Here is a 20,504-nt window from a genome sequence, read left to right as displayed (position 1 = left end):
GTGTATTATTACCACCACTAGTACTGCATACAGGGATATACACCGTGTGTCCAGTGATTAGTATTATTCTGTGTATTACCACCACTAGTACTGCATACAGGGATATACACTGTGTGTGTCCAGTGATTAGTATTATTCTGTGTATTATTACCACCACTAGTACTGCATACAGGGATATACACAGTGTGTCCAGTGATTAGTATTATTCTGTGTATTATTACCACCACTAGTACTGCATACAGGGATATACACTGTGTCCATTGGTTAGTATTATTCTGTGTATTATTACCACCACTAGTACTGCAAACAGGGATATACACTGTGTGTCCATTGGTTAGTATTATTCTGTGTATTATTACCACCACTAGTACTGCATACAGGGATATACACAGTGTGTCCAGTGATTAGTATTATTCTGTGTATTATTACCACCACTAGTACTGCATACAGGGATATACACAGTGTGTCCAGTGATTAGTATTATTCTGTGTATTATTACCACCACTATAACTGCATACAAGGATATACACAGTGTGTCCAGTGATTAGTATTATTCTGTTTTATTACCACCACTAGTACTGCATATAGGGATATACACAGTGTGTCCAGTGATTAGTATTATTCTGTGTATTATTACCACCACTAGTACTGCATATAGGGATATACACTGTGTCCAGTGATTAGTATTATTCTCTGTGTATTATTACCACCACTAGTACTGCATACAGGGATATACACAGTGTGTCCAGTGATTAGTATTATTCTGTGTATTACCACCACTAGTACTGCATACAGGGATATACACTGTGTGTGTCCAGTGATTAGTATTATTCTGTGTATTATTACCACCACTAGTACTGCATACAGGGATATACACAGTGTGTCCAGTGATTAGTATTATTCTGTGTATTATTACCACCACTAGTACTGCATACAGGGATATACACTGTGTCCATTGGTTAGTATTATTCTGTGTATTATTACCACCACTAGTACTGCAAACAGGGATATACACTGTGTGTCCATTGGTTAGTATTATTCTGTGTATTATTACCACCACTAGTACTGCATACAGGGATATACACAGTGTGTCCAGTGATTAGTATTATTCTGTGTATTATTACCACCACTAGTACTGCATACAGGGATATACACAGTGTGTCCAGTGATTAGTATTATTCTGTGTATTATTACCACCACTAGTACTGCATACAGGGATATACACCGTGTGTCCATTGGTTAGAATTATTCTGTGTATTATTACCACCACTAGTACTGCATACAGGGATATACACAGTGTGTCCAGTGATTAGTATTATTCTGTGTATTATTACCACCACTAGTACTGCATACAGGGATATACATAGTGTATCCAGTGATTAGTATTATTCTGTGTATTATTACCACCACTAATATAACATACAGGGATATACACCGTGTGTCCATTGGTTAGTATTATTCTGTGTATTATTACCACCACTAGTACTGCATATAGGGATATAAACAGTGTGTCCATTGGTTAGTATTATTCTGTGTATTATTACCACCACTAGTACTGCATACAGGGATATACATAGTGTATCCAGTGATTAGTATTATTCTGTGTATTATTACCACCACTAGTACTGCATACAGGGATATACACCGTGTGTCCAGTGATTAGTATTATTCTGTGTATTATTACCACCACTAGTACTGCATACAGGGATATACACTGTGTGTCCATTGGTTAGTATTATTCTATGTATTATTACCACCACTAGTACTGAATACAGGGATATACATAGTGTATCCAGTGATTAGTATTATTCTGTGCATTATTACCACCACTAGTACTGCATACAGGGATATACACAGTGTGTCCAGTGATTAGTATTATTCTGTGTATTATTACCACCACTAGTACTGCATATAGGGATATACACAGTGTGTCCAGTGATTAGTATTATTCTGTGTATTATTTCCACCACTAGTACTGCATATAGGGATATACACAGTGTGTCCAGTGATTAGTATTATTCTCTGTGTATTATTACCACCACTAGTACTGCATACAGGGATATACACTGTGTGTCCAGTGATTAGTATTATTCTGTGTATTACCACCACTAGTACTGCATACAGGGATATACACAGTGTGTCCAGTGATTAGTATTATTCTGTGTATTATTACCACTAGTACTGCATACAGGGATATACACCGTGTGTCCATTGGTTAGTATTATTCCCACCACTAGTACTGCATACAGGGATATACACCGTGTATCCAGTGATTAGTATTATTCTGTGTATTACCACCACTAGTACTGCATATAGGGATATACACTGTGTGTCCAGTGATTAGTATTATTCTGTGTATTATTACCACCACTAGTACTGCATACAAGGATATACAGTGTGTCCAGTGATTAGTATTATTCTGTGTATTATTACCACTAGTACTGCATACAGGGATATACACTATGTGTCCAGTGATTAGTATTATTCTGTGTATTATTACCACCACTAGTACTGCATACAGGGATATACACCGTGTATCCAGTGATTAGTATTATTCTGTGTATTACCACCACTAGTACTGCATACAGGGATATACACTGTGTGTCCAGTGATTAGTATTATTCTGTGTATTATTACCACCACTAGTACTGCATATAGGGATATACACCGTGTCCATTGATTAGTATTATTCTGTGTATTATTACCACCAGTACTGCATATAGGGATATACACCGTGTGTCCAGTGATTAGTAGTATTCTGTGTATTATTACCACCACTAGTACTGCATACAGGGATATACACTGTGTGTCCAGTGATTAGTATTAGTCTGTGTATTATTACCACCACTAGTACTGCATACAGGGACATACACTGTGTCCAGTGATTAGTATTATTCTGTGTATTATTACCACCACTAGTAATGCATACAGGGATATACACTGTGTGTCCAGTGAGTAGTATTATTCTGTGTATTATTACCACCACTAGTACTGTATACAGGGATATACACTGTGTGTCCATTGGTTAGTATTATTCTGTGTATTATTACCACCACTAGTACTGCATATAGGGATATAAACAGTGTGTCCATTGGTTAGTATTATTCTGTGTATTATTACCACCACTAGTACTGCATATAGGGATATACACTGTGTGTCCAGTGATTAGTATTATTACCACTAGTACTGCATACAGGGATATACACAGTGTCCATTGGTTAGTATTATTCTGTGTATTATTACCACCACTAGTACTGCATACAGGGATATACACTGCGTGCAGAATTATTAGGCAAATGAGTATTTTGACCACATCATCCTCTTTATGCATGTTGTCTTACTCCAAGCTGTATAGGCTCTAAAGCCTACTACCAATAAAGCATATTAGGTGATGTGCATCTCTGTAATGAGAAGGGGTGTGGTCTAATGACATCAACACCCTATATTAGGTGTGCATAATTATTAGGCAACTTCCTTTCCTTTGGCAAAATGGGTCAAAAGAAGGACTTGACAGGCTCAGAAAAGTCTAAAATAGTGAGATATCTTGCAGAGGGATCCAGCACTCTTAAAATTGCAAAGCTTCTGAAGCGTGATCATCGAACAATCAAGCGTTTCATTCAAAATAGTCAACAGGGTCGCAAGAAGCGTGTGGAAAAACCAAGGCGCAAAATAACTGCCCATGAACTGAGAAAAGTCAAGCGTGCAGCTGCCAAGATGCCACTTGCCACCAGTTTGGCCATATTTCAGAGCTGCAACATCACTGGAGTGCCCAAAAGCACAAGGTGTGCAATACTCAGAGACATGGCCAAGGTAAGAAAGGCTGAAAGACGACCACCACTGAACAAGACACACAAGCTGAAACGTCAAGACTGGGCCAAGAAATATCTCAAGACTGATTTTTCTAAGGTTTTATGGACTGATGAAATGAGAGTGAGTCTTGATGGGCCAGATGGATGGGCCCGTGGCTGGATTGGTAAAGGGCAGAGAGCTCCAGTCCGACTCAGACGCCAGCAAGGTGGAGGTGGAGTACTGGTTTGGGCTGGTATCATCAAAGATGAGCTTGTGGGGCCTTTTCGGGTTGAGGATGGAGTCAAGCTCAACTCCCAGTCCTACTGCCAGTTTCTGGAAGACACCTTCTTCAAGCAGTGGTACAGGAAGAAGTCTGCATCCTTCAAGAAAAACATGATTTTCATGCAGGACAATGCTCCATCACACGCGTCCAAGTACTCCACAGCGTGGCTGGCAAGAAAGGGTATAAAAGAAGAAAATCTAATGACATGGCCTCCTTGTTCACCTGATCTGAACCCCATTGAGAACCTGTGGTCCATCATCAAATGTGAGATTTACAAGGAGGGAAAACAGTACACCTCTCTGAACAGTGTCTGGGAGGCTGTGGTTTCTGCTGCACGCAATGTTGATGGTGAACAGATCAAAACACTGACAGAATCCATGGATGGCAGGCTTTTGAGTGTCCTTGCAAAGAAAGGTGGCTATATTGGTCACTGATTTGTTTTTGTTTTGTTTTTGAATGTCAGAAATGTATATTTGTGAATGTTGAGATGTTATATTGGTTTCACTGGTAAAAATAAATAATTGAAATGGGTATATATTTGTTTTTTGTTAAGTTGCGTAATAATTATGCACAGTAATAGTCACCTGCACACACAGATATCCCCCTAAAATAGCTAAAACTAAAAACAAACTAAAAAATACTTCCAAAAATATTCAGCTTTGATATTAATGAGTTTTTTGGGTTCATTGAGAACATGGTTGTTGTTCAATAATAAAATTAATCCTCAAAAATACAACTTGCCTAATAATTCTGCACTCCCTGTACACTGTGTGTCCATTGGTTAGTATTATTCTGTGTATTATTACCACCACTAGTACTGCATACACGGATATACACTGTGTGTCCATTGGTTAGTATTATTCTGTGTATTATTACCACCACTAGTACTGCATATAGGGATATACACTGTGTGTCCATTGGTTAGTATTATTCTGTGTATTATTACCACCACTAGTATTGCATACAGGGATATACACCGTGTGTCCAGTGATTAGTATTATTCTGTGTATTATTACCACCAATAGTACTGCATACAGGGATATACACTGTGTCCAGTGATTAGTATTATTCTGTGTATTATTACCACCACTAGTACTGCATACAGGGATATACACTGTGTCCAGTGATTAGTATTATTCTGTGTATTATTACCACCACTAGTACTGCATACAGGGATATACACTGTGTGTCCATTGGTTAGTATTATTACCACCACTAGTACTGCATACAGGGATATACACAGTGTGTCCATTGGTTAGTATTATTCTGTGTATTATTACCACCACTAGTACTGCATACAGGGATATACACCGTGTGTCCAGTGATTAGTATTATTACCGCCACTAGTACTGCATACAGGGATATACACTGTGTGTCCAGTGGTTAGTATTATTCTGTGTATTATTACCACCACTAGTACTGCATACAGGGATATACACAGTGTGTCCAGTGATTAGTATTATTCTGTGTATTATTACCACCACTAGTACTGCATACAGGGATGTACACCGTGTGTCCAGTGATTAGTATTATTCTGTGTATTATTACCACCACTAGTACTGCATACAGGGATATACACAGTGTGTCCATTGGTTAGTATTATTCTGTGTATTATTACCACCACTAGTACTGCATACAGGGATATACACCGTGTGTCCAGTGATTAGTATTATTCTGTGTATTATTACCACCAATAGTACTGCATACAGGGATATACACCATGTGTCCATTGGTTAGTATTATTCTGTGTATTATTACCACCACTAGTACTGCATACAGGGATATACACCGTGTGTCCATTGGTTAGTATTATTCTGTGTATTATTACCACCACTAGTACTGCATACAGGGATATACACTGTGTGTCCATTGGTTAGTATTATTCTGTGTATTATTACCACCACTAGTACTGCATACAGGGATATACACAGTGTGTCCAGTGATTAGTATTATTACCACTAGTACTGCATACAGGGATATACACAGTGTCCATTGGTTAGTATTATTACCACCACTAGTAATGCATACAGGGATATACACTGTGTGTCCAGTGATTAGTATTATTACCACTAGTACTGCATACAGGGATATACACAGTGTCCATTGGTTAGTATTATTACCACCACTAGTACTGTATACAGGGATATACACTGTGTGTCCATTGGTTAGTATTATTCTGTGTATTATTACCACCACTAGTACTGCATATAGGGATATAAACAGTGTGTCCATTGGTTAGTATTATTCTGTGTATTATTACCACCACTAGTACTGCATATAGGGATATACACTGTGTGTCCAGTGATTAGTATTATTACCATTAGTACTGCATACAGGGATATACACAGTGTCCATTGGTTAGTATTATTCTGTGTATTATTACCACCACTAGTACTGCATACAGGGATATACACTGTGTGTCCATTGGTTAGTATTATTCTGTGTATTATTACCACCACTAGTACTGCATACACGGATATACACTGTGTGTCCATTGGTTAGTATTATTCTGTGTATTATTACCACCACTAGTACTGCATATAGGGATATACACTGTGTGTCCATTGGTTAGTATTATTCTGTGTATTATTACCACCACTAGTACTGCATACAGGGATATACACCGTGTGTCCAGTGATTAGTATTATTCTGTGTATTATTACCACCAATAGTACTGCATACAGGGATATACACTGTGTCCAGTGATTAGTATTATTCTGTGTATTATTACCACCACTAGTACTGCATACAGGGATATACACTGTGTCCAGTGATTAGTATTATTCTGTGTATTATTACCACCACTAGTACTGCATACAGGGATATACACTGTGTGTCCATTGGTTAGTATTATTACCACCACTAGTACTGCATACAGGGATATACACAGTGTGTCCATTGGTTAGTATTATTCTGTGTATTATTACCACCACTAGTACTGCATACAGGGATATACACCGTGTGTCCAGTGATTAGTATTATTACCGCCACTAGTACTGCATACAGGGATATACACTGTGTGTCCAGTGGTTAGTATTATTCTGTGTATTATTACCACCACTAGTACTGCATACAGGGATATACACAGTGTGTCCAGTGATTAGTATTATTCTGTGTATTATTACCACCACTAGTACTGCATACAGGGATATACACAGTGTGTCCAGTGATTAGTATTATTCTGTGTATTATTACCACCACTATTACTGCATACAGGGATATACACAGTGTGTCCATTGGTTAGTATTATTCTGTGTATTATTACCACCACTAGTACTGCATACAGGGATATACACCGTGTGTCCAGTGATTAGTATTATTCTGTGTATTATTACCACCAATAGTACTGCATACAGGGATATACACCATGTGTCCATTGGTTAGTATTATTCTGTGTATTATTACCACCACTAGTACTGCATACAGGGATATACACAGTGTGTCCATTGGTTAGTATTATTCTGTGTATTATTACCACCACTAGTACTGCATACAGGGATATACACAGTGTGTCCAGTGATTAGTATTCTTACCACTAGTACTGCATACAGGGATATACACAGTGTCCATTGGTTAGTATTATTACCACCACTAGTACTGCATACAGGTATATACACCGTGGGGCCCCTGCACGGCAGCTCTCGCCTGTATAAAGCACGGCACTGATGATATGCGCGCTCCCGCGCCTCCTCAGCCCTCACTCCAGCACGATGCGCGCCCCCGCGGCCGGCCTCCCCCTCGCTGTGCGCGCTCCCGCCTGTGCCGCCGCCCGCGGGGGCTGCTGGGATCGCTCGCCGCCTTGGTAATGTCCGCCATGTTTGCCATGGCGCAGGGAGCGGATCGAGCCAACAAAACCCGGATCTAGGCGCTACAAACTGCCGCCCGGAGCGCCACTTTCCGCCCCTCACCGTGTCTCGGGGTCCCCATGAGTCGGCGGGGGGTGAGCTCGAGCGGTTTGGGGGGGTCCTTCTGACCGACAATTTTTAGTGTTTTTTTTTTTTTTTTTAATTTTTTTTTTTTTTTTTTTTTCCCTCGCCCCCTCCCCCTCCCGTCTGTGGCGACAATGAGTAAACTGTCGTTTCGAGCGCGGGCACTGGATGCCACCAAGCCGTTGCCCATCTACCGGGGCAAGGACATGCCCGACCTCAATGACTGCGTGTCCATTAACCGGGCCGTGCCGCAGATGCCCACGGGGATGGAGAAGGAGGAGGAATCGGTAGGTAATCCTTTTGTCAGACATTCGCTATTCAGGAAAGCCACTTACGCCGGCCGGCTGCGTAGAGCGCGCGCTGGCCCGTCTCACCTACGTCACGCAGGGGGAGGTGAGCGGCCCAGGCTGGCGTAGTTGGCGGGAGCCGCCATGTTGTGGCGTCCAGAGCCTACGTCACAGTGTGAGGGCTGCTCGGCGTGAGCGTAACCCGCGCTGTGAATAGGAGGCGCCGTGCGGGAGCGCTGCCCGGCGGAGAGGGGAGCTCCTGGCGCGCGCCTGTCACTGCTCGGCCTCCGGGCAGGAAGGGGTTACACCATGCTTTACTCTCCAGTTGTATTTCCCACGGATTAGATTCCGCATCTGTATTGTCCGTGATTTACTGGAACTTTGTTGTTTTTTGTTTTTGTGGCAGGAGGCGGCGTTCCTGTCGTTTCGGTCTTGTAGATGCCAGGATGAAATTTTGGGGCGAGATTTTATTGGCGCAGATTCTGTTGAGAATTGTGATGTCCGGAGCCACTTTTTCCAACACGTGCCTAAGGGCTCACGCACACGACCGTATGTGGGGTTTTTTGCGGTCCGCAGAAAAATACGGATGACGTCCGCGTGCATTCCGTATCTTACGGAACAGCTGGCCCCTGATAGAACCAGTGCGATTATCCTTGTCTGTAGTTTTATTTATTTTATTTTTATATATATTTTAATTTTTTTTGCGGACCCATTGAAATGAATGGTTCCGCATACGGTCCGCCAAGACACGGAAAGAAAATACGTTTGTGTGCATGAGCCCTAAGGGAGCGGCAACGCGGAGACTTACGGCCGCGCAACATACTGTAAGGGTCCATTTACACGTCCATAGTGTATTGCGCGCAATACTCCCGGCTGGTGTTCTGTCAGAAAACCCTAAATTGTCAGATTCCCTTACTCCACGTGACTTCCGGGGGGGTGCGCCTCCGCGCAAGCGCTGTACCATGGCGCCTCCGCGCAAGCGCTTTACCAGGGAATGGGTAAGGTAAAATTACAGTGAGCGTTGACTCATGGACACCGCGCGTGCGCTCTCAGGGGTAAGGAGATCTGACAGAACTTTTGTCTTGTTAAATCTCCTTACCCTCACACTGCGCATGTGCGGATCGAAGCCAGTCAGCAATGAATCTGAAGCGCACGTGCGCGGTGTTAGGGTAAGGAGATTTAACAAGACAAAAGACCGTCAGATCTCCTTACCCCTGAGAGCGCACGCGCGGTGTCCATGCACACGTCCACGAGTCAACGCTCACTGTAATTTTAACTTATACCCTGGTACTGCGCTTGCGCAGAGGCGTTGTGCTGTGGTACTGCGCTTGCACAGAGGCGCACACCCCTGGAAGTCACGTGGGGAAAGGGAATCTGACAATTGAAGGTTTTCTGACAGAACACCGACAACCAAGAATAGGACATGTTCGATTTATTTATATTTCCAGCGGCGCGCTCCAGAAATGCGAATGCGGACGGCGCACTGTGTGCTGTCCGCATCCATTCCTGCCCCATACAGAATGAATGGGTCCGCAGCCGTTCTGCAATTTGCGGAACGGATGCGGACATGTGAATGGACCCTAAGGGCGCAGCTTCGCCGTTGATGATTGGGATTGTGGTCGGCCTGGATATCCGGATTTCTCTTGAGTTGCAGCCACCTTCTTCATCGTTAGTTGTGATGTAGCGTCCTGACTTTATGCGGCAGGTCACCGTGTGTCCCCAGCTATAGGACGTGGCCACGGATATGGTGGGTGCCACGGGAGGTACCTCCATGTGCCAGTCCTGAGGGCATGGTATCATTGGCATCTGAGTAGTTGCCATGCCAGATCGTACAGGTTTGACATGAACAGTTTTTTTTTTTTAAATAAATAAATGGCCGCTTTTCCCCAAATTCATTGTAGGTGGCGAATTGACCATCAGCTAGCTCCCAGCGAATCCCGGAGGACTCGTCCAGCTAGTAGTAGGGGCGTATTCACACATTTGTTGCAGGAACTCCGTGACCTTTCCATACATAAGCGCTCATGCACACGATCGGCCTGGGAAAGGCGGTCTGTGTGTCTGCCACATCTCCCGGGCCAACCATGGCTCCCCTGACCCAAACTGACTGGATCTGATTGTGGATCACTTGTGCGTTGCGTGAAAATCGCAGCATGCTCTATTTTGTGCGTTTTTCACGCAACGCAGGCCCCATAGAAGTGAATGGGGCTGCGTGAAAATCGCAAGCAAGTGTGGATGCGGTGCGATTTTCACGCACGGTTGCTAGGAGACAATCGGGATGGAGATCCAATCATTATTTTTTTCCCTTATAACATGGTTATAAGGGAAAATAATAGCATTCTGAATACAGAATGCATAGTACAGAAGGGCTGAAAAAATGTAACTCGCCTTAATCCATTTGTTCGCGCAGCCCGGCTTCTCTTCTGTCTTCTTTCTTCAGGACCTGGGTAAAGGATCTGTGATGATGTCACTACGATCATCACATGGCCCGTCACCATGGTAAAAGATCATGTGATGGACCATGTGATGAACGCAGTGACGTCATCACAGATCCTTTACCCAGGTCCTGAAGAAAGAAGACAGAAGAGATGCCTGATGCGCACACAAGTGGATTAAGGTGAGTTAAAAGGTGAGTTTTTTTTTTTTTTTTTTTTTAACCCCTCCAGCGCTATTGTACTCTGCATTCTGTATTCAGAATGCTATTATTTTCCCTTATAACCATGTTATAAGGGAAAATAATACAATCTACAGAACACCGATCCCGAACTTCTATGAAGAAGTTCGGGTTTGGGTACCAAACATGCGTGATTTTTCTCATGGGCGTACAAAACGCATTACATGACGTCTGTGTGAAAGAGGCCTAAGGGAGAGATCTGCTTCAGTTCTGTGTTTAGAGCCACACTTGGTTTTGGCTCAGAATCACTGATGGAAATCACTGACCGAACACTGACGTGTGATTGAGGCGTTACACTGCTAGGAATCCATTCAAATGCTGCAGAGGCAAAACCAGCATCTCAAGATGCTTCTTTTGGCTTGTGTCGGGACCTAATGCTCTGGTGGCCGCGGCGCTCTGGCCACAAAACCAGTTTCAGCTGATTATGGCAATGGTGTCGGTACGACCGAAGCAGGGGAAACACTGGTGGAATCTCGTGGCCTGGAGCTTTGTCTGTAAGTTTGTGGCACAACTTTTTTTGGGTGCGATTTGCCTGTGATTTAGGATTTGCAGCACTCGGACACTAAAAAGAAAACTTGCTGAAGTTTTGTAGTTGCATGTGACGTATTGAACGCTGTGCCGGAAAAGTCATGTGATCTGCGACCAAAATCCAGCAGGTACCCAACGCCATTCACAATCGTTACTTGCAGAGTCACATGACTAAAGTCTCTGCATAGCCCAAAGCCCCATTCACACGACCGTATTTGCTCCGCATCCAATGCACTTTTTTTGCAGATCGGATACAGACCTGTTCATTTCAATGAGGCCGCAAAAAAATGCGGACGGCACACAGCGTACTGTCCGCATCCGTGTGTCCCTTCTGCATTCCTGCAAAAAAATAGATCACGTCCTATTCTTGCCCATTTGGTAGACTACAGTAGGCATTGTTACAACGGATCCACCAAAAAAAAAAGGATGCCACGCGGACCTCATCCGTATTTTTTGCAGTTGTATGACTGCACCCTGGAGGGGGTTTGCCTTAGGCCCCGTGCAGACGAGCGTGAGCGGATTAGGTCCGGATGCATTCAGTGAAAAATGTGTTGTTTCGCAAGCAAGTTCATTCAGTTTTGTCTGCGTTCAGTTTTTTTTGCGCGGGTGCAATGCGGTTTAATGCGTTTTGCACGCGCGTGATAAAAAACGGAATCTCTACAAACATCGCTTAGGCTACTTTCACACTGGCGTTTCTGGGTCCACTTGTGAGATCCGTTTCAGGGATCTAACGGTCCAAAACGGATCAGTTTAGCCCCAATGCATTCTGAATGGATAAGGATAATGCATCAATTTGGCTGCGTTTGGTCTCCGTAGCATTTTTTAGACGGTCACTAATACGCAGCTTGCAGCGTTTTTGTGACCGTCTGACTATGCAGAGCCTAACGGATCCGTCTAGACTTACAATGTAAGTCAAGACGGATCCGTTTTGACTTAGACTTTTTTTGAATGGATAATGCAAACTGATCCGTTATTAACGGATACAATCGTTTGCATTATTCGTGCGGATCCGTCTGTGCAGATACAAGACGTATCCGCACAAAACACGAGTGTGAAAGTAGCCTTAGGCGAGTTTCACACCGGCAGCAAGGAGTTCCAGCGGGTGAACAGCCTGTCGGATCTGTGCTGCCGCTAGTGCACGCGTGCCCCCGGACTACCGCTCCGGCCCCATTGACTATAATGACGATATGTCGTAGTTTTATTCCGGCCGCCTCTCGGCATGTTTGCCGTGCTGCCGCCGGCCCGCCCCCATCATAGTCAATGGGGCTGGAGCGGTAGTCCGTGGGCACGCGTGTACTAGCGGCAGAACGTATCCGACAGGCTATTCACCCGCCGGAGTTACTTGCCGCTAGTGTGAAAGTACCCGTAGAAACCATCAGTGAAAAACACATCCGCACTTGCTTGCGGATGCGATTTTCACGCAGCTCCATTCACTTCTATGGGGCCAGCGTTATAGGAAAATCAGAGACTATAGAACATGCTGCGATTTTTCACGCAACGCACAAGTGATGCGTGAAAACCAACGCTCATGTACACAGCCCCATTGGAATGAATGGGTCCGGATTCTGTGCGGGCGCAATGCGTTCGCATCACTCATTGCGCCCACGCGGAAAACTCGCTCATGTGAAAGGGGCCTTTGGATCTTGCCCACAGAATATGCTCTTAATGTCTGACAGGTGGTACTCTCGTTCTCCCAGTTAGTGGGACCCCCTCATCAGACATTTTGACTTGGGCCACATTCACACGACCGTATGAATGAGTCCTTAGAATTGCGGAACGGGGGCGGACCCATTCATTTCAATGGGGCCGGAAAAGATGCCGACGTGCTGTCCGCATCCGTAATTCCGTTCCGCGGCCCCCGCAAAAAATATCGAGCATGTCCTATTCTTGTCTGCAGTTGCAGACAAGAATAGGCACTTTCTACGGTAGCAGCAGCTGTGTGCGATCTGCAAATTGCGGAACGCACACTGGCAGGTGTCCCTGTTTTGCGGCGCGGTCGTGTGAATGTAGCCATATCCTGTTGAAATGCTATCACTGTACAAGGTAGGGAAACCCCTTTAAGGCCTCATGTGCACAACCGTGTCCGTATTGTGGTCTTCAAAATACGGACCCCTATCTGCAGCGTTCTCACTCCCAATACTAGAAACTGCGGTTCTCGTCCGCAATACAAGCGAGTCGTGTTCTACAATTTGCAGAGCGGACACGTGGATGCAGACGGCACACAGGACATCTGTGGGTTTTGTGGACCCGTAGTAATGAATGGGTCTGTTTGCAATCCAGAAAAATGGGGATCGGACACCAATAGAAAATCCGGTCCGATGCATGAGGCCTTAGTCCAGAGCCGGACAGCGAATCCTAGGTAATGGCTGCAGGACGGCGGCCGCCGCGTCCAGCGCTGGTCCATGTGCAGAAAGTCCTCGACTGGACCCGTTTTGTGTTTTGAAATGTTGCATTTCTTTGATTTATTTTTTTTCCTGGTCCTTTATCTAACGGCCTGTATGGAAACTTTCAGATATGACTGGATATTATATCTATAATGTGAGGCACCCAGATGTATTGTGGGAATAACCTAAGGACAGAGGTCACAGGACTGTAGCACCGGACACATAGCTCTGCATTGGAGCTGTGAACACTAGTATAGAAGAATGGAGTAACTATCCTCTGTCAAGCTGCCCTGGGGTACAACTGTCAGGGCAGGCTGGGGGTTGTAACCTCAAGGCATCTTGGAGACCTCCATAGAGAGCGGATGACACTGCGGAGTCCTCGCTGACAGCCGCGGCTCCGGGCTCCACGCGCGGAGTAATGTCACGTGCGCCGCCGGCTGTCATGCTGTGTGTATGGAGGCCGGCCGCTGACGTCATCTCGGAGTTTGTAGTAAGCGCGTCCGAACGCATCGCCTTGAATGAACGCTGGCCCCGCCCCCGTCGCGCTTCTATTGGCAGCATGTAATCGCTGCTGTCACTGGTAAGCCCGCCTCCTCACGTGACGCGCGCCGCTGTGATTGGCTCACGTGAACTGTGTTTTCCGGGCTCTGACGATCCCATTGCCGTGAGATTCCAGGAGTGTGTACACACAGGCTGCTCGCATTATGTGGCCGTACCTAATGCGGATTACTGTCACCATTTGCCTGTCTTCTATCTGATGGATTGCAGTGATCATTGGCTGTGACTGCAGGAAAGCATCAGTGCTGTTTTTAGACACGGTTTTAGGGTTTCATATAAAAGGTTCTCCTTTCTTGCTGTCAAGAATACTGTTACCCCAACAAAAATCTGATAGACCCCAGATTCAGCGGTGTAGTCATGAGGCCGGCGGGAAGAGACTCGCTGCGGTGTAGCCGCACATCTGTGCATTTCCACATTACCAGATCCCTCACACCCATTATAGTCTATGGGTCAGTGAAAAGACACATCCTGGATGCCATCCATGTCTCCGGGTCATTGCTAAAAATGCTCAGGAAACTAATTTTTCAGCCGGCGTGTTGACACACGGACCGACCACTGTTCCTTCGTGGATGAACCACTGACCACCTTGTTACTGATGTCACCATGGACATGTGAACGATCCCTTAGGTTTTATTCACACGTCCATGGTACGTCAATTGTCATCCGTGTTTGAAAGACGCTGCTAGGCTTAAAAATGGGTTTCCAGAGCATCTCCTAGCAATGATCCGTGAAAACCATAGACCAAATATCAATGGTATCCGTGTTGTCTGTACTATAATGTACCCGTAATCACGGACACAATAGGAAATGCTTTCCCGGTATCACCAATGACTTCAGGTCCGTGGAAGATCACTGATGTGTGAATACACACTTTATAACGCCAGAGAATACGTGAATTACTCTCTCAGGGCCTTTTCACACGAGCTCCGTGTGTCAGCGTGGTCCTCTGTTCTGGACGCTGCTCATTTCTCTGGAGCGCACAGCATTAGGGCCCATTCATACTAGGGATCGACGGATATTGATATTTTTTTAGAGCCGATAACCTGTGAACTTTCAGGCCGATAGCCGATAACTTATGCAGATATTCTGTGCATTTTCATTTAAAAAAAAAATTCTGTTACGGCATTCACCACATGGGAGATTTTCTTAAAAATATTTTAATAGTTTGGACTTTTCAGACATGGCGATTTGTGATGTTTATTTTGTTTATATATTATATATGTAAAATTGGGAAAGGGGGCGAGAACCTGAGCTCTTTTAATCCCTTGTCCTATTCACCCTGATAGAGCTCTATCAGGGTGAATAGGAGCTCACACTGTCCCTGCTGCCCTGTGCATAGTACACACAGCAGCAGGAAGCTGACCATGGCAGCCAGGGCTTCAGCAGCCTCCTGGCTGCCATGGCAACCGATTGGAGCCTCAGGATTAGCGTCCAGCTAAACGTCCATATGTGTTTTGCGGATCCGCAAATTGCCGATCCGCAAAACACGGACACCGGCAATGTGCGTTCTGCATTTTGCGGACCGCACATCGCCTGCACACTCATAGAAAATGCCTTTTAGGACATGTTCGATTATTTTTTTTTGTGGATCCCCGGATGCGGACAGCACATTCCGGCCCCATTGAAAATGAATGGGTCCACATCTGTTCCGCAAAATTGCTGAACGGATGTGGACCCATTTTGTGGACGTGTGAATGGACCCTTACACTGCTGGGGCTCCGATCAGAAACTGCCACTGCACCACCAATGGAGGGACCCTGTGGCCACTGCCAACAATGACTTGAATACTGGGGGGGCGCACTGTGTCACCAATGTTTTTAGTACTGGGGAGGGTGCACTGCGCCACAAATAATTAACGTTTAATACAGGAGGCGGGTGTGTCGGCGGCAGAAACACACAGCCTGCACCCTGAATCTATACCAATGGTGTCTCATTAGTGAGGATAGGAATAGTAGATAAAACCCTAAGGCTAAGTTCACACGAACGTGTGTGATCCGTGGCCGTATTGCGGGCCGCAATACACGGCCACAGTTCCGTGTGAATTCCGCATCACGGATGCGGACCCATTCACTTCAATGGGTCCGCAAATCCGGAATTGCGGAACGGCCGCACGGGACGGGACCCCTCGGAAGCACTACGGAGTGCCTCCGTGGGGTTACGTCCCGTACTTCCATTCCGCAAAAAGATAGAACAAGTCCTATCTTTTAGTGGAACGGCCGGATCGCGGACCCATTAAAGTGAATGGGTCCGCGATCCGATGCGGCAGACCTACGGCCGGCGATCGTGCATTGCGGCCCACTATTTGCGGGCCGCAGCACAGGCACGGGTCACACACGTTCGTGTGAACTCGGCCTAATGGCTCTTTATGACAGCTGGGGTAATGATTTCTGCAGGTATCTTACTCTGGTGATGGCGAGATACTACCTGTCTGATGGGGGTCATCTCGTCTGTGGAGAGATTTAGTATACATGAACAGGTGGTTTGTTAGAACGTAGTGAACTTGTATATACGTACAGAGGGCAATACGGAATATATCGTTCAAGGGGGAAAAATCAAGTCACGCAAAAGATACAGAATTCAGGTAATGCAAAAATCCAAGTCTCTGTTTAACCCACGTGGTGCCAAGGTGTTAAGTTCAATGATCCAGTATGCCTCTCGTTTCAAACGTGCGGTCCTATTGCCTCCGCGTCTTGCCGGTGCTACTTGTTCTAGGATTTGGAATTTTAGTTGGTTGACCTGGTGTTTAGCGGAAATAAAGTGGCGTGGAACAGGTAGTTCGGTTTTTTGACAGCGAAGGTCCGATTTGTGTTTAGAGATGCGGTCCTGCACACATTGGGTGGTTACCCCCACGTATGCGAGACCGCACGGGCAGCGTATTAGATGAAGATTGTTTTATACGAATAATTGTGACTTCACTGTCGTTATATGATTCCTTGTACTAATGCGAATATCCTTCTGTTAATGCAGTAGTGATATGTTGTACATGATCTTAAATGTTCAAAGAATGATATACACTAAAATCCAATAAAACATAAAAAATAAAAAAAATATGGATGGGTGTGCATGTGTAAAAAACCTTTTTGGGTGATATATTTTGCCTGAATGTGGATGAATGATTCTTTTCCCTCTAATCGCATTCGTGCGTTGCGCTCAGTTGATAAGTGCCTGTTTTGATCGGTGCAGGAGTAGACGGTTTCATGGTTTCCGGAGGCCAATGTCAGGCTTGACTAGTCTATCCTTAAGGTTTTGTGGTCTTTTGTAACACATTCTAATCGGATTTTGAAATTCTGGAATGACCAGTGCTTGTGTATTATAGATTGAATTCTAGGCATAATAGGATGTATTCTCAGGGTACCACCCAATTAAGGCTACTTTCACACTTGCGGCAGAGTGATCCGGCTAGCGGTTCCGTCGCCGCCTGCCAGATCTGGCCAAACGTATGCCAACTGATGGTAGTTCAAGACTGATCAGGATCCTGATCCGTCTTACAAATGCATTGCAAGAACGGATCCGCCTGTCCGTTTGTCATACGGACAAAACGGATCTATTTAGAATTTTTTATTTTTTTTTCTTTCCCCGGTCTGGATAGATCCGACATTCCGGAATTTTGAATGCTGAATCCGTCACTAATACATTCCTATGTTAAAAAAAATAAAATAAAAAATAAAAAAAAATGCTGGATCCGACATTCTGACAAGTCTTCAGTTTTTTGGGCCCGAGATAAAACCGTAGCATGCTGTGGTTTTATCTTTTGCCTGATCAAAAAGAATGAACTGAAGACATCCTGATGCATCCTGAACAGATTACTCTACATTCACAGGGTACCTCCTGTTATAAATCGTAGCCTTTAATGTTAATTACATATAAAATAACAAAACACAGAAAAAAAGAAATGAAAAAACGACACATCAGGGGTGGATGTATATAATGTTCCTGTTCCTCAGTTATAATTTGAGGACACCAAGATATAGGCAGGGTAGTTGTATGTTAGTTTTTGGCCTGTCCCTAGGTTTGGCCCTCTACTACATATGCCCTGCATAAAAACGGAATGGCCGCCCCGATAGGGGCGATCCCATATTCAGGAACCTCCTACAAGCCCTTAGATGGCCCTGAAAACGGATGTTGGAGACACCTGGATAAGGTGCCCTGAGGTGGGTCTATTAGATACCCTACTATAAATACAAAAAGTAATAAACACGGAGTACATCAAGATAAATAGATGCTGAATACATACGGAGTACATCAGAGTGAATCATTGCTGAATACATAACTAACAGATGCCCAATACAACTATTGCAGTATCAGAATGTACCTTCAGTCTCCAAAGGTCATTACAATTAAAGTGTGGATCCCTTTGTCCCAACGCGTTTCGCCCAGTATATGTCGTGGGCTCGTCAGGGGACACCAAAGCAGTGTTTAAATAAGCATCAAAGATACGGTATACTTTCAAAGATGACCCAACCTGGTGTCCAACCATTTCTGTAGCACCAGTTGGTAATCAGTGAAGGATAAGTATGGATGCGACACAAATTCAGCAAAGCACAAACGACAAAGCAATAAACAAATGAAGCCACTGAGCCTGCAGACACCCTCCAATTAGATACAGATCAATTGCATTCAGATTATGTGCATTCGTGCAAGAGATGTAAGATAAATACTCCTTAATTAGGGTACTTTCACACTTGCGGCGTTTGATTCCGGCAGGCAGTACTGTTTCCTGAACTGCCTGCCTGATCAGGCAAACTGTATGCAAACGCATGTCATTTTTTCTGACTGATCAGTCAGAAAAATGCATTGCAATACCGGATCTGTTTTTCCGGTGTAATGAGGCAAAACGAATCCGGTATTTTTTTTCTCATTTTTAAAGGTCTGCGCATGCGCAGAGCGGAAGGACGGATCCGGTATTTTGAATGCCAGATCCGGCACCAATACATTCCTATGGAAAAAATGCCGGATCCGGCATTCAGGCAAGTCTTCATCTTTTTCCGCCGGAGATAAAACTGTAGCATGCTACGGTTTTATCTTTTGCCTCATCAGTCAAAATGACTGAACTGAAGACATCCTGATGCATCCTGAACGGATTGCTCTCCATTCAGAATGCATGGGGATAAAACTGATCAGTTCTTTTCCGGTATTGAGCCCCTAGGACGGAACTCAGTGCCGGAAAAGAAAAACGCTAATGTGAAAGTACCCTTAAGATTGCAAGGTTGTATGGTACTTGGGTGCCCCTTAACTCAAGTCAGAGTGGGGTGCCGGTCAGTATGGTTACTGCTCAGTGGGGTAAAACAAGCCGCTATGACATCCTGTCTGCATTACATGATGGCCCTGTATTGCAGCAATGGATGGTAAGTTGCAACCAATGGAAGACGTGGCGGGATTGGAGTAGTATTCAAGTTGTGTGATGGACATGAAGGAAGGGACTCTTCACGCTGAAGTAGGGGGGTGGGGTAGCCTCTTTCCTGAAATTTTTGAGAAATTTCTTGTAAGTGTTGGTGGTGAAGGACAGGATCCATGACGATAACTGTTTGAAATTGGGATCGAGGTAGAGAGTTCTTTGTGGTATGGGGATGACAGCTAGAATAGTGCAGAAGAGTATTCCGACCGGTCGGTTTTCGGTAGAGGTCAGTAGTCAAGGTACCATGCGGTGTTTTAATGACTGCTGTGTATTAAAAGTTTATTGACTGTGGATCTATATGTGATGTGAACTGTAAATCTGGATCTAGGTCATTGATGTATGTCAAAAAGTCGGAAAATGAATTCTGGTCTCCTTTCCAAATACAAAATACATAGTCAATGTATCTGTGCCATATCAGGGCATGGGTCTGAAATAGGTAATTTAGTGTAAATCCATTCTTCTTCGAAAATGGCCATAAAGGCATTGGTGTAAGGTGGTGCCACATTCGCACCCATGGCGGTCCCTTTCTCTTGAATGTAAAAGTTGTCACCGAACATAAAGAAATTGTGCTGTAATACAAATCGTAGCAGGAGGTCTGGGCTGATGAAGAGTTTGGAGGTTGTCAAAAGTGTAGAGGCTGCTTGAATGCCTTTGTCATGAGAAATGGAGGCGTAGAGGCT

General features: G+C 44.6%; 1 protein-coding gene across 2 annotated transcripts in view; it reads left to right on the top strand.

Moving 5' to 3' along the window:
* The first annotated feature begins 7,858 nt into the window (after positions 1-7,858).
* The window catches only part of EPC2 (enhancer of polycomb homolog 2), a 72,145-nt gene continuing 59,499 nt past the window's right edge, over positions 7,859-20,504 (top strand). For both annotated transcript variants that reach the window (XM_040440712.1, XM_040440711.1), the window contains exon 1: positions 7,859-8,288. In XM_040440712.1, the coding sequence (XP_040296646.1) occupies positions 8,136-8,288 (153 nt within the window). In that variant the 5' untranslated portion in view covers positions 7,859-8,135. The remainder of the gene's footprint in view (positions 8,289-20,504) is intronic.

This window comes from Bufo bufo, chromosome 7 (genome assembly GCF_905171765.1).
Source record: "Bufo bufo chromosome 7, aBufBuf1.1, whole genome shotgun sequence".
NCBI lineage: Eukaryota > Metazoa > Chordata > Amphibia > Anura > Bufonidae > Bufo > Bufo bufo.
The sequence above is the reverse complement of the archived record's forward strand: the minus strand, read 5'-3'. Positions and strand labels throughout refer to the sequence as shown.